At 36.0% G+C, this 20185-nt stretch overlaps 1 protein-coding gene across 4 annotated transcripts in view; it reads right to left on the bottom strand.

The window, feature by feature from the left end:
- The window catches only part of LOC122905214 (pleckstrin homology domain interacting protein), a 134521-nt gene extending 118653 nt beyond the window's left edge, over positions 1–15868 (bottom strand). For 3 of the 4 annotated variants that reach the window (XM_044246892.1, XM_044246881.1, XM_044246900.1), the window contains exons 1-4: positions 15677–15868; positions 15503–15561; positions 15342–15371; positions 15093–15152 (exon numbers count right to left, since the gene is read on the bottom strand). In XM_044246892.1, coding sequence (XP_044102827.1) covers positions 15093–15152; positions 15342–15371; positions 15503–15561; positions 15677–15716 — 189 coding nt within the window. In that variant the 5' untranslated portion in view covers positions 15717–15868. The remainder of the gene's footprint in view (positions 1–15092; positions 15153–15341; positions 15372–15502; positions 15562–15676) is intronic. The other variant, XM_044246874.1, reaches the window with a different exon arrangement.
- Positions 15869–20185: the final 4317 nt, after the last annotated feature.

Below are 20185 nucleotides of genomic sequence, written 5' to 3'. Positions count from 1 at the left end.
CTAAAATGATTATGTTGTAGTTTAACAGGTTAATTTTCAAAAACTTCAAACAAAAGTCATCCAACTGTAAAATATAACTAATATTTTGGATCTTTTATGTTATAAAGAATATCTCCAGAATAATTAAGGATAAAAAGACCTTGATAGTTCATGTTCATCACAAAATTTAAAAACACTTATATGGCCTCTATGAGGAATTTTGTAATTTATTCACAAAAAACCTTAAAGAGAAAGGCCAAATTCCAAATATTAATTTAAATAAGTTTAACTATAAAATAAATCTACCTACTAGAAAAAGTCTGGGCACTTCTGGAACAACTTCAAAACACTGCTTAAATTTATGCTAGCATTTGAAAGCAAGATTATGAAATTCTACTATTTTTATTTTCCATCCTAAAAGTCGTTTCAAAAAATCTAAAGAGAATTAAAGGAAAAAAATATTTTATCAATTTATAGTTAGACTATCAAGTTATAAAAAATTTCTCAATGTACTATCTAATATTTTAGTTCAACTATTCTCAAAGTGAGTTCTAGGAACCCCTTGAAGGTTCCTGAGGTAAAAATCATGAATACTACTAAAATGTTATTTTGCTTTTTCACTCTTTCATAAGTGCATGGTGGATTTTTCAGGGGGCCACATGACATGTGACATTACAAAGGACTGAATGACGTAGCAGATAAAAGAATTTAAACGCTTCCCAAAATGTAAAACAATGCCACTTTTCATAAATTTGTTTTGTTTTGGAAAATAACTGCTACAAAAAAAAGTTACTTATATTAAACATGAAATGAGTTTTCATTTCAGTATTTTAAAACTTTAAATACAAAGATTATAATCCATGTAAACAAAGAAAATTCATTAATTTTATTAACATAAAGGAGTTTTAAGGCCAGGTGTTTGAGAACTGCTACTCAAGGTCACATAGAAATGGCAATTTTAGTATGAATTCCTCCTAAGATTGATTTGGGGAAGTAAGTGAAGGGTTAAATTCTCTCATTCCATCTTGCAGTATCTGTTATATTCTACCAACAGAAGAACATGAAAGGTATTTTTTTAAAAAGTTGGCTAACATTCATCCTTCTAAGCTGAAGCCAATTAAGAGAAACTAATCTTACTTTTTATCATAATACATTCCTGTCATGAAGACAACATGGAGCCATATTGCCACACTAATAATTTAATACAACACAAATGTAGCATACAGGAGTGTTAGTGGAATGAGTAAAGAGGTTCTAATATAAATTATATACACTATATTATATGCCTCTGAAAAATCCTGAGATAAATCTATTTGATTTTAATATAATTTCCCAAACTTGTTAAGCTATGGGTTCCCTTTTCCCCTAATATCATCATCTTGATGCAAAACATATTCTTTCAAACACTAGTATGATTAGTGCTAAGGAAAAAAGCATTTAGAAGAAAATTTACCAAACTAGGAATTTTTTTTTTTTTTAAAGATTTTATTTATTTGACAGAGAGAGATTACAAGTAGGCAGAGAGGCAGGCAGAGAGAGAGAGGGAAGCAGGCTCCCCGCTGAGCAGAGAGCCCGATGCCGGACTCGATCCCAGGACCCTGAGATCATGACCTGAGCCGAACGCAGCGGCTTAACCCACTGAGCCACCCAGGCGCAAACTAGGAATTTTTTAAATTTTATTTATACTTTTCTCCAATCTTCCCTAAAATAATTTACTTAAAAATAAAATTTAAAGGAAAACTTCTACAATATTTATAGGGTCCCTTCTAGTTCTAAGTTGTGTATCATTATTCTATTGTGATTTCTTTACATTGATCTAAGTTCCTTTCAAAAATTTTACTTTCACCACAAGGATCATTATTTATTAACTTTAGTTTTGTGATTATCCTGTTTTAGGGTCTTTTTGTAAAATACATTTCAGCTAGCGAACCTGAAAATCCTTATTGAGGAATCCTTATTGAAGAATTCATAAAATATTATGAATCTACTTTTTCAGACTTAAGTCTTTCGTTGGTGATTTAGTATATTTTTCAAAATCGACTTTTACTTTAAAGTTAGAAGAAATACTTTCAGTTCTTAAAATCCTCAGGCTTTCTGGCTTTTGAGACTTTATATAACCTGATCCCTCTGCTGGAAACCTTTTCTTACCTGTCCACCTCCCCACTTTATTCTCCTTCATGTCTCAGTCTATACCTCACTGCCCTCCATGACCTATTATAAGACCTCTGTCCCTTTTTGGACACCCTATCTTTTAGTTTCCATGGCACATTATACTCCTTCCCCAAACGTTCTTTTACCCCCACTCATCAGGGCTCTGTGATACTTTTATCATATTAATTGTTTTTAATATATTTTTACATCTAGACTCACTGGGAATCTAATGATAGTTACAATCCTTTGCCTAAAAAACACAGATACAGGCCCTAACTCTGTCTTGTCATTTTGGAGGTTCCTGAGACCCCTGCAGTATCCTAAGATTGCCAATTTACTTGTCCATGGCCTATATTAGAAGACATGGGATTAGATCTTATTTACCTGTCTACCCAGCACCTAATGTAGTACTTGTAGTTAAATGTTTAATTGTTAGGTAAGTGAACACATAACAATATGCAGTAACTACTGACTTTTCCTATTCTATCTAGCCATTAAACTGGAAGTTCTTAAGGTCCAGGATCCCAGAGCTCAGTTCCACACTCTATTTCCTCTCACTCAATACTTTTTCCTTGAACAGTTATTATACCAATGATTCCCAAATTTGCATCTATAATCTATACTTGCATATCAAACTTCCTTAAGACAACTCTTATAGTTGAGTCCCAAAACCTCCTGAACTCAATATATGCAAAAATGAACTCAGAATCTTGTCAACATCCCCCACTCCCAAAATATACCCTACCTTGACAAACGACACCACCATCCATCCAGCCTCAAACCAAGAAGTCACATTTTTTTTACACTGCCTATTATTCCCTTCCACATCATTCTTAATATCCGAGTAGTCACCAAGTTCAACTGATATTCCCTTCCAATACTTAAACTCATCTACCTCTATATCTCTATAATAATGATCCAATTTCAAATCATCTTTGCAATAAACTCCCATTTTTGCCACACCCACTCATACCTCCTACACCTCATTCTGTATATATATAATCTCTTCTATTCCAATCTGTTCTCTATATTCCAATCATAATGCCCTTTCTAAAACCTTTATCCAGTGAAGTCATCCCTACGTAAAACACTTCAGAGACTTTCCTTGCTCTTTGGCCATCCAATTCCTTAACATGGTCTACAAATCCTGAAAGGCATGTATAGTCCACTTGTACTTTGCTCCATATGGCACATTCCCAACCCTACATGCTCTAGCCCCTACTTTTCATATTTAGACATCCTGGCCTGCCTTCAGGTTCTTTACCTGCACTCTCTGTCAGGCTTTTCCCATGCGGTACACTCTCTACCTTTCCCCACATCTCCTTGCCCAAACAACTCTTTTATTGTGCTTCAGATCTTCCTTCCAGTGTAACCACCTTTTCCTTTTACTTTACCAGTCTAAGTGTATTATCTTGGCTGCATGCCCTTGGTGACTTTTCCGTAACATGTACCAGTTTATGATTATACATCTGAAAGTTTAATAATTTGATGCTTTTCTTCTTAACTTCACCATTAACTAGAAGAGAGTAAGAACCATGTTTTTAAAAATTTAATGCTTTTCTTCTTAACGTCACCATTAACTAGTAAGAACCAGGTGTTCTTTTGGTCCCAGCTGCATCACATACACACATTCATATATACACACTCACCTACCCACCCATCCATTCAATACACACTTTTAATAACAACAACAACAATAACAAAAAACACTGATGAAGACTTTCTTTTGCTACCTTTTAAAACACTATTCTTAATGAATATTATCTATTCATATAGATATCATCTATATCTATCTATATTATCTTAACTATTCTTAATGAATATTATCCACATCACTATGGTCAATAAAAGGTAACAACAAAAATTTTAAGAAAATGAAATGGTTCAAAAAAGATTAAAATGGTTCATTTATGGCTATACATGTATAATCTTTAATTTCCAAAGCAGTAAGAATACCATATCTTTAATATTCACTTAAGATTTTTAGTTTCAATGGACTTTCATTTGTTTATACTAATAAATAACAAAAGGAAATGAAAATTACAAGGGAAGTCAGAAGTGATATTGTAATAAAGCCCCTTATCCAAAACATCTGTATTTGTATTCTCGATAATTGTTGTACACTATTACTTGGAAAAAACAAAACAACATCCTCGATTCTAATATACTGATTACTTTCCATGACCAGTGGTGCTTTAAATTTCTTAAGATATTCAACACATAAAAAGTATGACCAAATTATTATAAAGTTAACCCTGATAAATCTTAACACTATCATAGCTAACATATACTGACTGCACTCTAAATGCTAAGTTGTGTTGTAAGTTATAATATAAAAGTTCAGCTCATTATTTTAACAATCCTAAGAGATCTGAACTACTACTATTATTTCCATTAATAAATTATTGTGCAGTAAAATAAAACAAGGTTCCTAAGATCACACACATTTAGTGGATGGTGGAGGTAGGAGTCAAACCAAGACAGTATATGTAACTCCAGTCCTCATTCACACTGCCCATAGTACCTATTGCCTTAAATATATACATTTATATGTATATATATCTATTTCAATATTGAAGCTAAAAAAGAAATACTTTGAAAAGTTTTCAACAAAGACATTAAACTGAGACAGAAAAAGGAACATTCTAAAGTTCATTTTCACTACTAAACAAACTGCACAAAAGCACAATACAGGTAAAGGATACCTAAAGGTAAAATAGCTAAGGATAGAAAATTAAACTACAGTAATAGTGTGACAACCCTAAATAGTCTCTCCCACGATGGCTAAAGGAAATCAGTATGATCAACCCTACCTTTCTCAGTATTTCTAAGATTAAAATTTTAAACTCAAAGTTAGAAGTAAGGTTTAAACAGATTCAACAATCAAAGGATTAATACCACAAAATTTGATTATTCTTAAAAAATAAGAATAATGCACATTTATCAGTTGTGCTCCAGTTTTTAAATTTTCATAAACATTTCCTCTTCTCTCCCATTCAAGATACATGAGCCTGTTTTATGGATGCAAATTCTGATGCGATCCCATGGAGATTCACTCCTACACCAGGGGGTTAGTCAGTCAGAGCTTTGCTAAATTTCTCATACCCCCACCCCCACCTCCAATCCCTTTTAAGAATCTCTTGATATGGTAACAATTGTCTTTGGGTTAACTGTACAATTGTCTTTGGGTTAACTGTCCATAATTAATGGTTAAGGTTAAAACCTGAATTATAGGTATTTCTTTGTAAATAGGTTATGATATCTATTGCAGAGGTCAGCAGACATTTTCTATGGTAAGTATTTTAGGCCTCTTAGAGACAACTATCTGTCGTACATACATACTTTTACCAACTCCTTAAAAACGTAGTAACTTTAGCTTCAGGGCCTTAAAAAAAAGTTTCCTACACAATTTACCTGCAACAACCATAGTTTACCATTCCTATCTAAACAATTGGCTCTATCAATATTTCCAGTAGCAGGGGTAACAGAATTCTGTGAAAGACATGACTCTGTTCATGCCTTCTCCATCTTGGTCCAAATCATAAACCTGTATCACTATTTTCTCAGGCTGATAAAAAACATTTCTAGAATTATCAATTACAATTTGAACAACAGGATCCTCTTCTGAAAATGTGAATTACAGCAAGAAAGGAACAAGAAAAGACTGAGTGCAATCTTTGAGTAGTTTACTTTCCTGCATCTTCAGTTAAAACAATCTGCTTCTGCTTGCTTTGCTACTTCATATAAACAGTGGTTCTTCCCGTCCAAGAAAAATTTGCCATTGTCAATGTAAATTATTGTTAGAAGGTAAATTTTATCAGTGGGGGGAAAAATATAAAAAATCTGGAAGCCACTGCATTCCACCAGACATCCTGTAATTAAGAACTCCTACTCAATTTTTAAAGAAAAGGTCAGTAGTTTGAGAGCTCTCAAGTCAAACAGTCTAGGTTTAAACTTGCTGAATGCAGGGGAAAACATTTACTCTACTACTCAATATCCTATTCTATAAGACTGAGACTGCCAAGAAGTCAACACCTTGGGGGGTACTCATAGTAAGTGACATAGGAGTTGGCTGTCACTTTTTTTTTTAAAGGATTTTATTTATTATTTGACAGACAGAGATCACAACTAGGCAGAGAAAGAGAGGAGGAAGCAGGCTGCCCATGGAGCAGAGAGCCCGATGTGGGGCTCGATCCCAAGACCCGGGGATCATGACCTGAGCCAAAGGCAGAGGCTTTAACCCACTGAGCCACCCAGGCGTCCCAGCTGTCACTTTAATTATACTCCATATTACACACTACATGTTGTTCTTTCATGTTGAAAATCTTTCTAGACCTACACAGGGAAAAAACATTTTGGAAATCTTAAAGACCATTCCAAATGAGGTTAGAGCAACGTAACTCATTAAACTACTTGATTTACCTGTGCGATCTAGAAATGCCAGTCCTTTTAGCATATAACTAAGAAGTTCCTATGAAAATAAGATCCACCAAATATCTGATACTACTACGTCCTGAACACCTGATTGGTTCTAAAAATATCAGTTTTTCATATCTGTTTTCTCTAATTTGTTCAGATCTGAAAGGCTAGTTACTTCTCTCCACTACAGTTCTGAGTTCTAAAAAGTCAGCTAAATGGAATACAATTATTATTATTATTATTATTATTTTATTTATTTACTTGACAGAGATCACAAGTAGACAGAGAGGCTGGCAGAGAGAGAGAGGAAGGGAAGCAGGCTCCCCCCGCTGAGCAGAGGGCCCGATGCGGGGCTTGATCCCAGGACCCTGGGATCATGACCTGAGCCAAAGGCAGAGGCTTTAACCCAGTGAGCCACCCAGGTGCCCCTGGAATACAATTATTTTTACAACTATCCTAATGTATAAACAAAACCACAAATTTCAAAAACCTTTTTTGTTATTAGTCATTTCTAAGCCTATTTTAAAAACCAGATCTCAAATTCTCAAAACTTTCAACCTGTAATTTTAAGTCTCTTATCATTGTTACAAAGTAAATGTTAAAATTACATCTACAATCTTTAAAAGCAAGTTTACATTTTCTGAGCATTTTTTAAAAACTTTAATAGTTTTCCACATAGAAAAATTACAGAATACTTTACTTTGTGCTAAGCAGTCTCAAAATTTATCCTCACAAGCAAGTAAGTTTGAGTTTTCCCCATTTCACAGGTAAAGAAAACTGAAGTCCAAAGGTTACAGTTTTTCCAAAGTCATACATTTAGAAAGTAGGAGAAATTAATATTCAAGCCCAGGTGTCCTGATTCCAAGGTTACTGTTATTCTCATTACATTTTAACTTCCTTCTCAAAACTTCAGTCCCTACCCCACTATCACACAGGTCTTATAATTACACTCTTAACAGGACCTACATAACCATTTTTCAAGTAAAAAACCTCTAATCTGTGTAACTATTCTCAGAAGGACTCTTATGTGTCTAAGATTTCCCTTTAATTAGAAAAATAATAAAATTAATATAGAATCTTATTAAATGTCAAAATTAATCTTGGTGGTCTATTTACTCTTAATTTTCAACAAACATGCTTGAAAGACTGTCGTCTATTCACAATTTAGTCAACCACCTAAGAATTCATTTAGATAGTAAATGGGCAAGTATTATCAATTATCAAAACAAATGTGTCTTTTAAAGAATATCCACAGTGCTCTTCCAGATTTTATTCATTACAATCTGACTATATTTTGCTACCCCCCCCCCAAAAAAAAAGCAGCATCTGGGTGGCTCAGTGGGTTAAACGTCTGTCTTCAGCTAGGGGTGAGGTTCCCACGCTCAGCACAGGGCCTGCTTCACCCTCTCCCTCTACCCCTCCCCTCCTCTAGGCTCGTGCTCTCTCCTCGCTCACTCTCAAATAAATAAATAAAATCTTAAAAAACAAAAACCAAAACCTCTATCCAGAATTCAGGTTTCCACAAACCACAAAAGATACTCTATAAAAATTAATTTAAAACACTACAAAATAACAAAATTTAACTTTTTAAAACAACAAATTTTGAAGTTTTGTTTTTTAAACCAAGTCATATTTTCTTTTCTTTTCTTTTTTTTTTAAAGATTTTATTTATTTATTTGACAGACAGAGATCACAAGTAGGCAGAGAGGCAGGCAGAGAGAGAGGAGGAAGCAGGCTCCCTGCTGAGCAGAGAGCCTGATGTGGGGCTCGATCCAAGGACCCTGGGATCACGACCAGAGCTGAAAGCAGAGGCTTTAACCCACTGAGCCACCCAGGCGCCCCCAAGTCATATTTTCTAAGCAAAATTTGTGCAGTAAGAAATCCTCTTCAAAACATTATTTACTAAAATAAAAAATTCAAATAGATTGTTGGCAAAATCTGTCTATCGATTTAAAGATGGAAAATTCTTAAACTGTTTATTCTTAAAATGCCAATATAAATACTCTTAAGATAATGACCAGTTTCATTTTTAGTAATGTTTCGGTTTCAAACAGTACACTCAAAATAACTAATACCACACATACAATGGCAGTGAAGTTGTTTTAAAAAATGTGTATTTCGTATGTGACATGGTGAGTGGTATGAAGTATATAAGCCTGATGATTCACAGACCTGTACCCCTGGAGCAAATAGTACATTATATATTAATAAAAATAATTTTTTAAAAATGTGTATTTCTCTGAGTTGCTTACAATTTATTTCCTCACCCAAAATCTAAACCACAATCAAATGACACAAGCTAAATATTTCTTACATTTATATCATAACCTCTCCCAAGAGACTATGTGCCTGTTCTCTGTCCCTGATAGAGACCAAATGGGTCATGCCACCATGACCACAGGCCATCTGGAGTCTAAAATACATGATTCTTTATGTGCTTTCTTGATAGTAGGCTGCTATTATCCATGCTACCACAAATAACCTAAGCTTTACACGACAAATCTCATTCCTTTTACAATTTAATTTTAACTTAAGAACATGCATTAGATTATGTTGCTAACTACATTTTCTTAGTATCAAAAAATTCTCCAACCACCCTTTTCCTAATCTATAATCCCTGAGCTCAAACAGGCTGCATCTGGGTATGTAAGGCATGATGACTGCCTTTTCTATAGTGACCAAAGGTTCTCACATATTTCACTCTTCTATAATATAACTTTGATATTTTAGCACACTGAATTCTCAAATTCCATACGGAAAAGAAGTATTACCATTTTCTCCAATCTATTATAAAATACTTAACAATCTTCTATATTCCATATACTCAGTAACATATATTTATTCATTCCATAATTATTAATTTTCACAAATTACTCCTAACTGTACTCCTAAGATGTCCTCTCACAAAATAAAAATTGATCACCTTTACACATTTTAAATTTAGCTCTAAAATGTTAAACTTGGTTCCTATTATATTATAGCCTTTATTACTTTTAGATGTAATTACAAAACCCACTTAAATATCTTAAAAAAAAATACTCAAAATGAAAAAAAAAAACCCAGAAAAGAAAAATACTCTCATTTTTAATGCCTGACTTTCTTGAATTCAATTAAAGTTCATTAAAATGATTACACTTAGTACTCTCTTAATTTCCATTTTGCTTAATATTACAATACTTTTCTGTCAATTCAGAAATTTATACAATATGAACCAGTATTTCTTGTCCAGAACAAGTTGTCTAGGATACAATTTTACTTGTTACAATTCTGTAGTGACATGATAGATAACTACAAAATTTGGGAAAAAGAAAAATGACTTCAGAAGACTAGAGAAGAAGTTTCTAGATTAAAAAAACCAAAAACTCACAGTCTGACAAAGAAATTGAGTGGATTAAAAAAATGGGATTCACAGGATTTATTTAACCTAGTGCTCATTTAAAGATTAATTCAAAAAGTCTGTATTAAGCTGTTTAAAATATACATCTTTAAGCCAGACTAACAAGACAAAACATCTCCTGACAATTTCAAAAACACAAACTATCATGAGGAGTTTAAAGTTATACAAATCTCTGAACAGAAGGAGACAGAAGCAAGAGCCAAGCTCCATTCACATATTCCTAAATGTCATCTGATTACCAAGAGATACAAAAGCTTTATGTATTCTCTAATCTTGGATATTTCAACCATCCAAACATTTCTTAATGTTAATTAGTCCACAAAACAGTCACAGAACCACTATATAGACCACCAATTTTTTTCTAGAATTCTACCTACAATGCTTTAAAAATTATTTATTTTTGGTATTTATTATATATTTTTCTTTATATCTTAGGCTTACTTATTTCATCCTTGGACCTATAACAAAATTATACTATCAGTAACTTCTGAAGGCTTAAGGCAGTCTTTTTTACGCTGTAGCTGCTATGTTCAGAAAATTACGCACACTTGTTTCTGAAATAAAACTGTTTTTCTTAAACCTTCACGCATTAATAAAGCTATAACTGGAAACTTTACTACCATGACTAAAGTTCTAATAATAGCAAACACAAACCCTTACATAGTACTTCATTTGTGCTAGTTATCACTCGCAGAATCCTACAAAATAGGGGCCATTAGCCCAATTTACAGACTGGGCTAACAGACTCCTGCAGTACTATACTGCCTCAACAGTCATGTAAAATACCACTGTGTAGTTGTTGATGGGATAATCCAACTCCCCCTTATGTTCAAGAACTTTACAATTACTGAGGAGTACAAAGAATTTAACAGGTATTTATTCCATTTAAAAATCTTTGTAAATGCTTCAAACTTCTTAAAATAATGGCACATACCAGTAGAACAACTGCATGGATAAGAAAAGACGCTTTACCCAGTTCAGCCCTTCAGCATGTACCATTTTCCTAACACATAATGTTGTTCTTGTATTGTTCATTGTAAGGATTATGAGATATTAAAGCCCTACCTTGGAGACTACCAAGCCAAGCTTACCATTTTACTGATATTCTATTAAAAAAGGAAATGAATTCTACACACATTCTACGCACATTTGTCACCCCCCCAGTCTCAAAATTTTATCGGTTAGGTTTTAAAAACACCATATTATCTATCTTTAATATAAGACAGCAATACCTCATTCAAAAACTTATTTTTCTCTTAAAACTTTTTCCCTAACTTTCCATTAATCAGTATACTCTCAATACATGCACACTTAAGATATATACTTAAGTATATCCTATACAATGTTCTTTTTTTCTGAATTTAAGACCAGCAATAATTTATGAAAACTGGTACATAAACCATGGAGAGAAACATACTAATTAAAGAATAAAGAGGTAGTCTACAGTGTCCCCAAAACATGCATCTACTTCTAAAAAGATACGATATTACAACCTAAGAACAGCATACAATTTTCTAATTTGCATGTTTTCTCCCTATCTACTTTTTTGTGTTTTGGATAATCAAAAACAAAATGAAAGACCTGAGTTTTAGAGACAATTTATCCCTATTTCTAGTTCAAAATCAGATTTTCAGATTAGAAAAATTTTAATTCACTTATTTTACAAATGAGGTAACTGAGACCCAGAGAAATCCCATGACTTGAAGTAACCCACAAGCTAACTGTTGGCAGGGCTAAAAATCACAATCCTTATCTCCTGATTCCCCTCTTTTCACTTGAATAGATTTTTATTAAGTAGAATAACTTTACAAAAAGCAAATACCACTACAAAAATTAAAAATTAAAATAAGAATTATATCATCTTAACAGATTAGCAAAACATGAACCCAATTCAAAAAAAAAAAGCCCTGTAAGCAAGAAATGTAATCAAAATTCTGAATTTAGTAAAAATGCTTAAAAATTCTGCCTCATAAGCATGCAATCACCACAAATTAAGGTGACAACCAGACAGCAAAACTTAATAAACCAACTAATTTCACTACTCAAACAAATAAATAACAAAACTTTCTCTTTGGTCAAAAAATTAGTTGAGTTTTCCTGTTCTACAAAAAGTTAGCCACAATACATGGCTCCATTTAAAAAATTACAATTCTGATGAAAGCTTATAATATGCCCTCTTGCTTTGAAATCAACTTATATTTAAAAATGTAAAATCTAATTAAATATACACCAAAAGAGACAAAAAAAATTCAACTTCCTATTAAATTCCATTCACTGTTTAAAAATGTTTTAAATCTTTAGATGGTAATACAATCATGTTTTATCATAACTCTATCAATCACACTTCAAAGAAGTACATCTTTTTATCTGTAAACCTTTAATAAAACTACTCTTAAAACTCTACATTCCTCTTGATCAAAACTCAGTCACTGTGATTTTATTTGTAGGCTGAATCCAGATACTGATCTATGCTTGTTTTTAACCTCCCAAGTACAAATATTATACACCATCCTAAACAGCTGTAATTTGTGATTTCCTAAAAATGTCAATCTGACACATAAATTATTCCATTTAAAGTATTATTCAATTTATCAGTTAATGTAGCAACAAATTTCCAAGAACAGGTAGACATTACTGAAACCACAAACAATAATTATTATTTTATTTAACTCATCAAAACAAACTTAAAATCAATTATTAAGTAAATTCATATTCAACTGAAAGCAACTTAAATGTTTTTTTAGGTCTTAAGAACTAATTAAGACAATTTTTTAGGTCTTAAGAACTAATTAACACTATACGAGAGATTTTGCATGTGCTCACCTAGAAATAAAATTTTATGATCCTACTATCAAACGAAAATGTGCTCAGATACCTAGTGTTCCAAAATGTGTTAGGGCTGATTCTCAAAAAGTCAAACTTAAGCCAAATACCCACACCTAGATATAGAGTTTGGTGGATATAAAAGTACTCCAAAATATGTTTTGTATCCAGTAGACACAGGCTGACTAACTTGCTAAATGAATAAAAAGATAAAATGAACTAGAGAACTCTAAACTTTATTGAGAATTCTTAACTGTCTAAGGAGTATTGCCAACATGACTATTCCGGTAAAAAGGTGAAAACGCTCCAAGCAAGAAAATCCACTTCCATGCAAAATAGATGGCTTTTGAAAACTTAACAATACTAATGAAGACACTACTTATTTTCCTAAGTCTGATATAGACAGGGAATATGAATTTATTTTATTATCTGAGAGATGAGAAACCACCCCCCCAAATTAAAAATAAACACTAGCACCCCTGTTTTTACTAGAGAAAACAAAATGATAGTCCTACAAACATCAGACATTCCCATAATTTGACAAGACACCATTAGTGGCTTCATTTTAAAAATATATTACTAAGAGTTTCCAAGGTAAGAAAACACAGCAATCTTCAATGACGGGGTTTTGTGGGTTTTTATGAGATGCAAAGATGAGTTTTGTAAAAGGAAATGCAAAAAAGTTTTATAAAATCTGTCCAATTCTTAAAAACGGAATATTATAATCTCTATCATTTTTTCAAATAAAAAGGAAGACACTGAATCCACTTAAGGATTCTGTCAAATATTTACCACCCCCAACAAAACATTGCAGGTACTGAATCTTAAGAGTTTATTTCAAACTCCATTCATTATAGCAAAGTATTAAATGAAACTAGGCTAATTACTACTTGAAAACTAACAAAGTTAGAAACAAACACCGTTAAGTTTCCACTGGATTTCCTAAACCTGGTTCCCTTATTTCAATCAACATCTGTGAGCACTTAACAACCCACATTAAATCATAAAAGACTTAGACCGAAAGTTAGAGGTTCTATATCCAAACGAAACAAAAGCCATCAAAATCATGTCATGCCTTCACCTCACAGACGACATTCAATTCTCAAGTAGCCGGACTTCCCAATCGTTTCACAAGCCTTCATGAAGAAGGTTGTTAAAACTACCTCAAAACATCAGTTCCGAATCAGCTGCACCGCACAGATTAAGCGCTTCCCGCTCCCCACCCCTCACCCCTACCCCCTTCCCCCGTCCCCTGGCCGGGCCACTGCTCTAACTGCCCAACACACGCATTCATACAAACAACCCAAATCAATCTGGGAGACAAGATTATGGAAAATAATAAGTACCGAATACAAATACGTTACTTTCCCAGTCCACTAATACGTCCACTTCCAGAAGACAATTCTTAGACATTACTACACATAGTCACTTTGAAAACCCACAAAATTAAGAATCAGGTATTTTTCAAGCTATTAAACACAATATATTCCAATATAAACTGAAAAACTTTTACTTGCCCGGTTCCGCACCACAATAAATAAAAGGGTAAAAACCAAAACTTTTCAGTGGCCTCCAGTAACAGTTTTTAACTGAAGCAGCAGCATAATAACAAGAGAATTAGCAAAATTAGAAAAAGTCTGTTAAACTTCTGGCTTTTAGAGTGTTACAGGCTTTTACACTTCTGCGAATGTGTTTTGGTAAAAGCAAGATGAGCCTCTGGCCAACTACCATCATACAGCTGAACCCCTCAAACAAAAAACGTAAAGCTCTAAATTTAAGAAAAGCAAAAGAATCGAAAGAGAAAAAAAATAACGCCTTGCTACGGTTCCGCCGTGGCTGAATAGCCTGCTTGTGAAATGCTAATGCCACTTCGGAGCAGTTAGTCACCAGCTATTGTGTGGGGCAGGAGAAAGCCGAGCCGACCGCGCGTGCTGAGCGAGCAAGCGAGCGAGCAAGCGCGCCCTCCTTCCTCGCGCCGCTCCCGCTGCCGCCGCCTCGCGCGCGCCCCCGCGCCCGCACGGACGCGCGCGCCGGCCCCTCCTCCTCCGGCCTTGCACTGCACAACACTCATGACGTATCTTTATTTCTAGCACATTAACAAAATATCACAAATAAATTGTCGGCAGCCCCTGCGGCCTCGGGGTGCGGGTCCCCCCGACCACTGCCCCCCGAAGCCCCCGCGCCGGACTCCCAACCCTCCCCGTGGCCTTTGGAGCTTTCACGTTCTGGGGCCAAGTTTTTGTCTCTGTAAAAAATTGCGGGAAATTCAATTTTTATTCGACTCGGGGAAAAGTTTCTTTGCTCCGCGACGTGAATGTCTCACCAGATTCTGGTAGGTCCTGGGATGCTCCTTCCCGGTCCAGTCGGTGCGGCGGGGCAGCAACTGCGGGGAAAGGACGCCCCGTGAGCCCGGCCCCCAGCCCCGGCCCGCCTGCTCCCCTCCCCCGCCCGCCCCGCGCCCCAGCGGGGACCCCGAGCCCCGCGCCCCGCGCCCCAGCGGCGGCGGTGGCGGCGGCGTGGCCCAGGGACGGCCGCGCGGCGGCGAGACGCGCTGGGCCGCCGCCGCCCTTACCTCCTTCTCGGCCACCCCGCGGATCAGCACCTGCAACAACAAAGGGGGGAGAGCTGAGCCCCGCGCCCCGGGCCGCAGCCCCGCCGCCGCCGCCGCCGCCGCCCTCCCCCACGCCCGCGAGCGGCGAGCGCCGGCTCGGCCCGCGCCGCGCGCCGCCGTACCTGAGCCGCCTGCTGACAGGGTCCATCTTCCAGGAACCGGGCGATGAGGAAGTAGAGCTCTGCGCGGGAGAGGGGGACGGGGAGACACACAGGCTTAGCGGCCGGGCGGCGGGGGGCGGGGGACCGCGGGCGGAATCGCCCGGTGCCAGCGGCCCCAGCAGCCCCCCGACTTACCCGATCGCAGCTCCGAGAGGCCTTTCCTCTCACAAGACATGTTTATGGGTCACTTCAGGGCCGTCGGCGGGACACCCCGCCGCCGAGGGGAAGCGGGGATGGTGCCGCCGCCTGCCCTATAGCTGTCACTGTGTGTTCACGAGCCCAGCCTCGGCTCCACCATTCAAGCAACGGCGGCGGAGGCGGAGGAGGAGGAGGAGGAAACAACAACTCTCAGGCAGCGGCTACGGCCGCCGCCTCCGCCGCGGATCCCTCCGCCGCAGAAAGGAGTCCGCCGCCTTCGCGGCCCGGGCTTGGCCCCGTCCTCGGCCCGCGCCCCCGCCCCCCGGCGCAAAAAAGGAGTGCCTCCGACCCCGCGCTCCAGGGCCCCCACACCCACTGTGGCGAGACCCCTGCCCCCTCCTCCACGGCCAAAGGTGCGATTTATTTATTTATTTCCAGTCGGGAGAAGATGTCGGAGCCGGAGCCGCCGGTTGGCTGAAAGGCGCTTTCTCTGTGGAGGCCGACCGCGGGAGGGAGGGGGCCGGGGATGGCTCCGCGGAGGGATCTGACGCACACGAAGCCGCAGCACAGGCTCTATTCAGCGGCGCTGGCTGGGGCTGAGATGGAAGTTAGTTTCTATGTAGCAGAAATGGGAAACAAATGAAGCAAAACTGCCCAAAGAGGGGAAATGCCCCGAGGATGGGTCTCACTCTCACGCGCGCACACAGACACACACGCAGAGAGCCCTCTCGCGCCTGGCAAACTCGGGATCGCGCTACCCGGCCCGAGTTGAATGATAGTGTTTGGTTTCTGTCTCTTGCCATGTGCATGTGTATAAATGCTGCGGATTGGCATCTGTGTAAGTCTTGTCCTGCGTTATTTCTGCAGCCTATGCAAAGTGTTGTGTAATTTATTGGAGTGCCGTATATTGCAATAGAGGTTCGGCTCTTTTTGTTAAGCACTTGGCGTTTGCAAGCCCGTTATTTGCTGAAGCCACCTCTGCATATATCTTTTATTATTGCCATTGCCTTAAGCATTTTACATTTAAAAATGTTTCTTTATTGTTGTATGGGCAAAGCGAACTCCTGATCTGTACTTCAGATACTCTTTTTCTTGGTTACAAAAAGGCTAGTGTTGGCTAATTAGGGATTTGGGATTAAAGAACCTTAAAGCTTTTTTAAGTGTTTACAAGAAGGAATAATGTAAGCCTGAGAGAAAGAAAAGAACGCTAATATTTATCTCTAACCGATCTGGAGGTAATTTACTGACAGATCAATAACCCACCGAAGGATACTGAAAGAGTATACTACAGTTTAGCCAAGGTGATTAGTGATTAAATAATTTAAATTATCTGTGTATCTTACAGTTGACTTCGTCATGCTAATTAATGGCTTCTAATTTGAGGTGTAAACCATTCTTGTTTACAGTTAATCACGGGAAGACTTCTTGAAAACTGACGAAAAGAGAAAAAAATTAATCTTTCGTAAATTAGTATGTAATTACCGGTTTTATATGCTAAATCATACATCTGTGTTTTGCTGATGAGGGTAAGGGCCTTGTTTTTTAAAGAACGAATATGGGTGAAATTAATGGAAACAATGGAAAAAGCCATTTGTTAGAAAACAAGGACGCCAAGTGATATTTATCTCCAGATGATTTAAGCACTTTTCAAAAAGACCTGATAGTTGATTTTTTTAAAGGATTGCAGTTTAAAAGGAATTAGGATAGTCGTTCTTTGTTAACATTTAACAAAAGATTCTCCTTTAAAATTTCAGATAATAAACTGCGTTTTATGTATCTGGTCTAAAAAGGTTATTTGTGGGTAAAGGACCTAGAAGCTGGATTCTGGCTTTCTAGATTGTTTCCTCAAGCCTTGTTCCCTCCTAGCTCCTTACATTACTAGTGAGAAATACTTGCTGCAACTGCCTTGGATTGCACTGCAAGACTGCATCCGTGTGATGCCCTATACAAAATATCCAGAAATCAACCTACATGTGTGGAAAAAGAAAAAAAAAAGACTGGGGGGGGGAGCCTAAATTTCTTTGGAATGACAGGATGTAAAAATTGCTTTTTAGAACAAATAAAAAAGAGAAGTTACCATGACTTGTCCTATTGCAGCCTGGTTATCAGAGTACTGTTATTTATTGAAATGGCTATCCTTCAAATACTGAAAATATTTGCATTTTTGAAGACATTAATTCCATTCTATCTATTATAGGTAAGTAGCTTGCTTCTAGATAGTTAGACTTGAAAGGCAGACATTTAATATGCCTTTTTGCAATTCTCTTTATTTCTATAACTGATACTTTCTAATTTAACTTTTAAAAACGTCTTATAGTCTTTAAATAATTGTGATATTTTACATTATCATGATGTTCTTCATATAAACAGATTTTAGAAACTAAAAATTATAGTAATAATCTAGTGGTTTTGAAATATTTGTATTAGTCCGATTCTTACTAATAGATGTTTTATCCTTGCAAAGGAAAATAAACCAAATTATGATATGGAATGTAAAATTACTCTGGGTAAAGTTTTCCATATATGTCTTGTGAGTGTTATGTAAACATGAAAAACTAGTATGATTATCTCATGTATGCTTTTTATTTAGAAGCCACGAAAACTTTTCCAAAGTTGCTACCAGTACTTAGCTGCTAAAAAATTAAGGAAAAATTCCCTTCTGAGTTTTCTGAATTAATATAATGCTCTAGTCATTTTGACTAAGCTTTGACAATGTTTAGAGTTTCTTCTTTTTCAAAGACCTAATTTGAAGATAGTTATAACCTTGCCTTTACATTAATTTATTACTATAAGTCTGCCATAAGAAAATGTAGATTACTGGCTAAAAATTAAAACTTCTCTTCAACCAAATAAACTATTTGTTTTGTAACAATAGATGTTAAATTGAATTTTTCTAAGCCCTTCAAATGTAACAAAATACTCCCTTATAATGTTTTAATTTCTTTAAACATGAAATACATTTCTGGATTCTGGCATCATCAATTAACTTTAAGGTTTATATTAAGGCATTTGCTGTGCATATGTATGCAGAAAGTCTGACATATTGAGTAAAAAGGAAATCTTACCTTGAAGCCTATATTTTAGTTCCCAAGGCCATGGCACTTGTAGCTCTTTTCTCAGTATTAACTCTTTCACGTATAAGCATAGCTCAGATTCCGTGTACACCCCTTTTTGTTGGATTATTTTAACTTTTTCATGGTCTTCAAAATTAAAATCAATTTTAAAAGATTTCCATGCCTTTTATATAAGAAGGCTAACAAAAACATTGAAGGTTTGAAAGCTAACAACAAATATTTTTATATAATATAGTTTTCTTAGGAGAATTACAGACTTTTCTTGAAATGTAAAAGTTTCTGTAAAATTTACTTCTTTTCACTTGGCATCACATGAAACAAGGTTAACACTGAAAAAGTTTGTCTTGATCCTGATAAGCTATTATTCTAATGAAATAATCAAATACTGCCATTTAAGTCCTTCCTGAAACAACATGGAATAATATTTATAAATGAAAAGATCCAGCTACATTTATGAAATCTGGTTTCTCTCCACCAGGATGATGAAATAAGATATAACTACAAAAACAAACAAACAAACAAACAAAAAACAAAAAACCAAAAAACACTGCAAATACAACTTTTAAAACTATAATTGTCTTGTTTTTATTTTGATATTTTTTTATTTTTTAAAGCAAAACTTTATATCCTCTAAAGTGTAGAAATGGAAAATTGGAAATCACTGTTCTTAAAAAAAAAACCTTTTTAAAAAATACTCCTCTGCCCTAACAACAAAATACAACTATCAAGAGTCTTGTTTAACACACCCCACTCTTCCTTCTGGTTTGCTCCCCAATATTGTAGTTTCTGTCCATGCCTATTTGACTTTGTCTCTACACAGACATTCTTCTTCCTTCACAAAGCTTAAATGTATATCAAATCTGAAACATGCAAGCAGATATACTGTTTGGCTGCTGCAGAAAGAATAAAGATAACCAACTTTAGTACACCAACCTGTTATTTAACAATTTGTATTGTCTCCCTTAAATCTCACAGAAAAACCTTTTTACTTACATTAGAGCACAATTCCCTTTAATCTGTAACAAAGATTAGCTAGTTACCAACAATTGTATAATTTCTTACTTACTTGAATGTTATTAGTAATTTACAACTCAACTTTTTTTTCTTCCAAATTAAATAATCCTAGTAGCTTAGATTTTTTTTTGTATTTAAGTCTTAGTTTCCACAAAAAAATCATAATTTCATGGACTTATTTATATTTTTAACATCAATTCATGAGTTAACAGTACAATTATAAAGATTAAAGAAGAAAAGCAATTTTAGAACGTATTCCCACAAGATTTGGAGCAGCACAGTGGATAAAGTAGAAAAAGCTGTTCCAGATGGGAGGAAACTTAAAGGAGAAGTCTGTAGGCATGTTCTATCATATGCAGATGTCTGATGGATCAAGAGTGGGCTGAACTGAACACAAAACAGTAGAAAAGAGAAGGTA

The sequence above is a fragment of the Neovison vison genome, chromosome 1 (assembly GCF_020171115.1).
Source record: "Neovison vison isolate M4711 chromosome 1, ASM_NN_V1, whole genome shotgun sequence".
Lineage (NCBI taxonomy): Eukaryota > Metazoa > Chordata > Mammalia > Carnivora > Mustelidae > Neogale > Neogale vison.
Note: the sequence above shows the minus strand (reverse complement) of the source record. Positions and strands in the feature narration are given on the sequence as shown.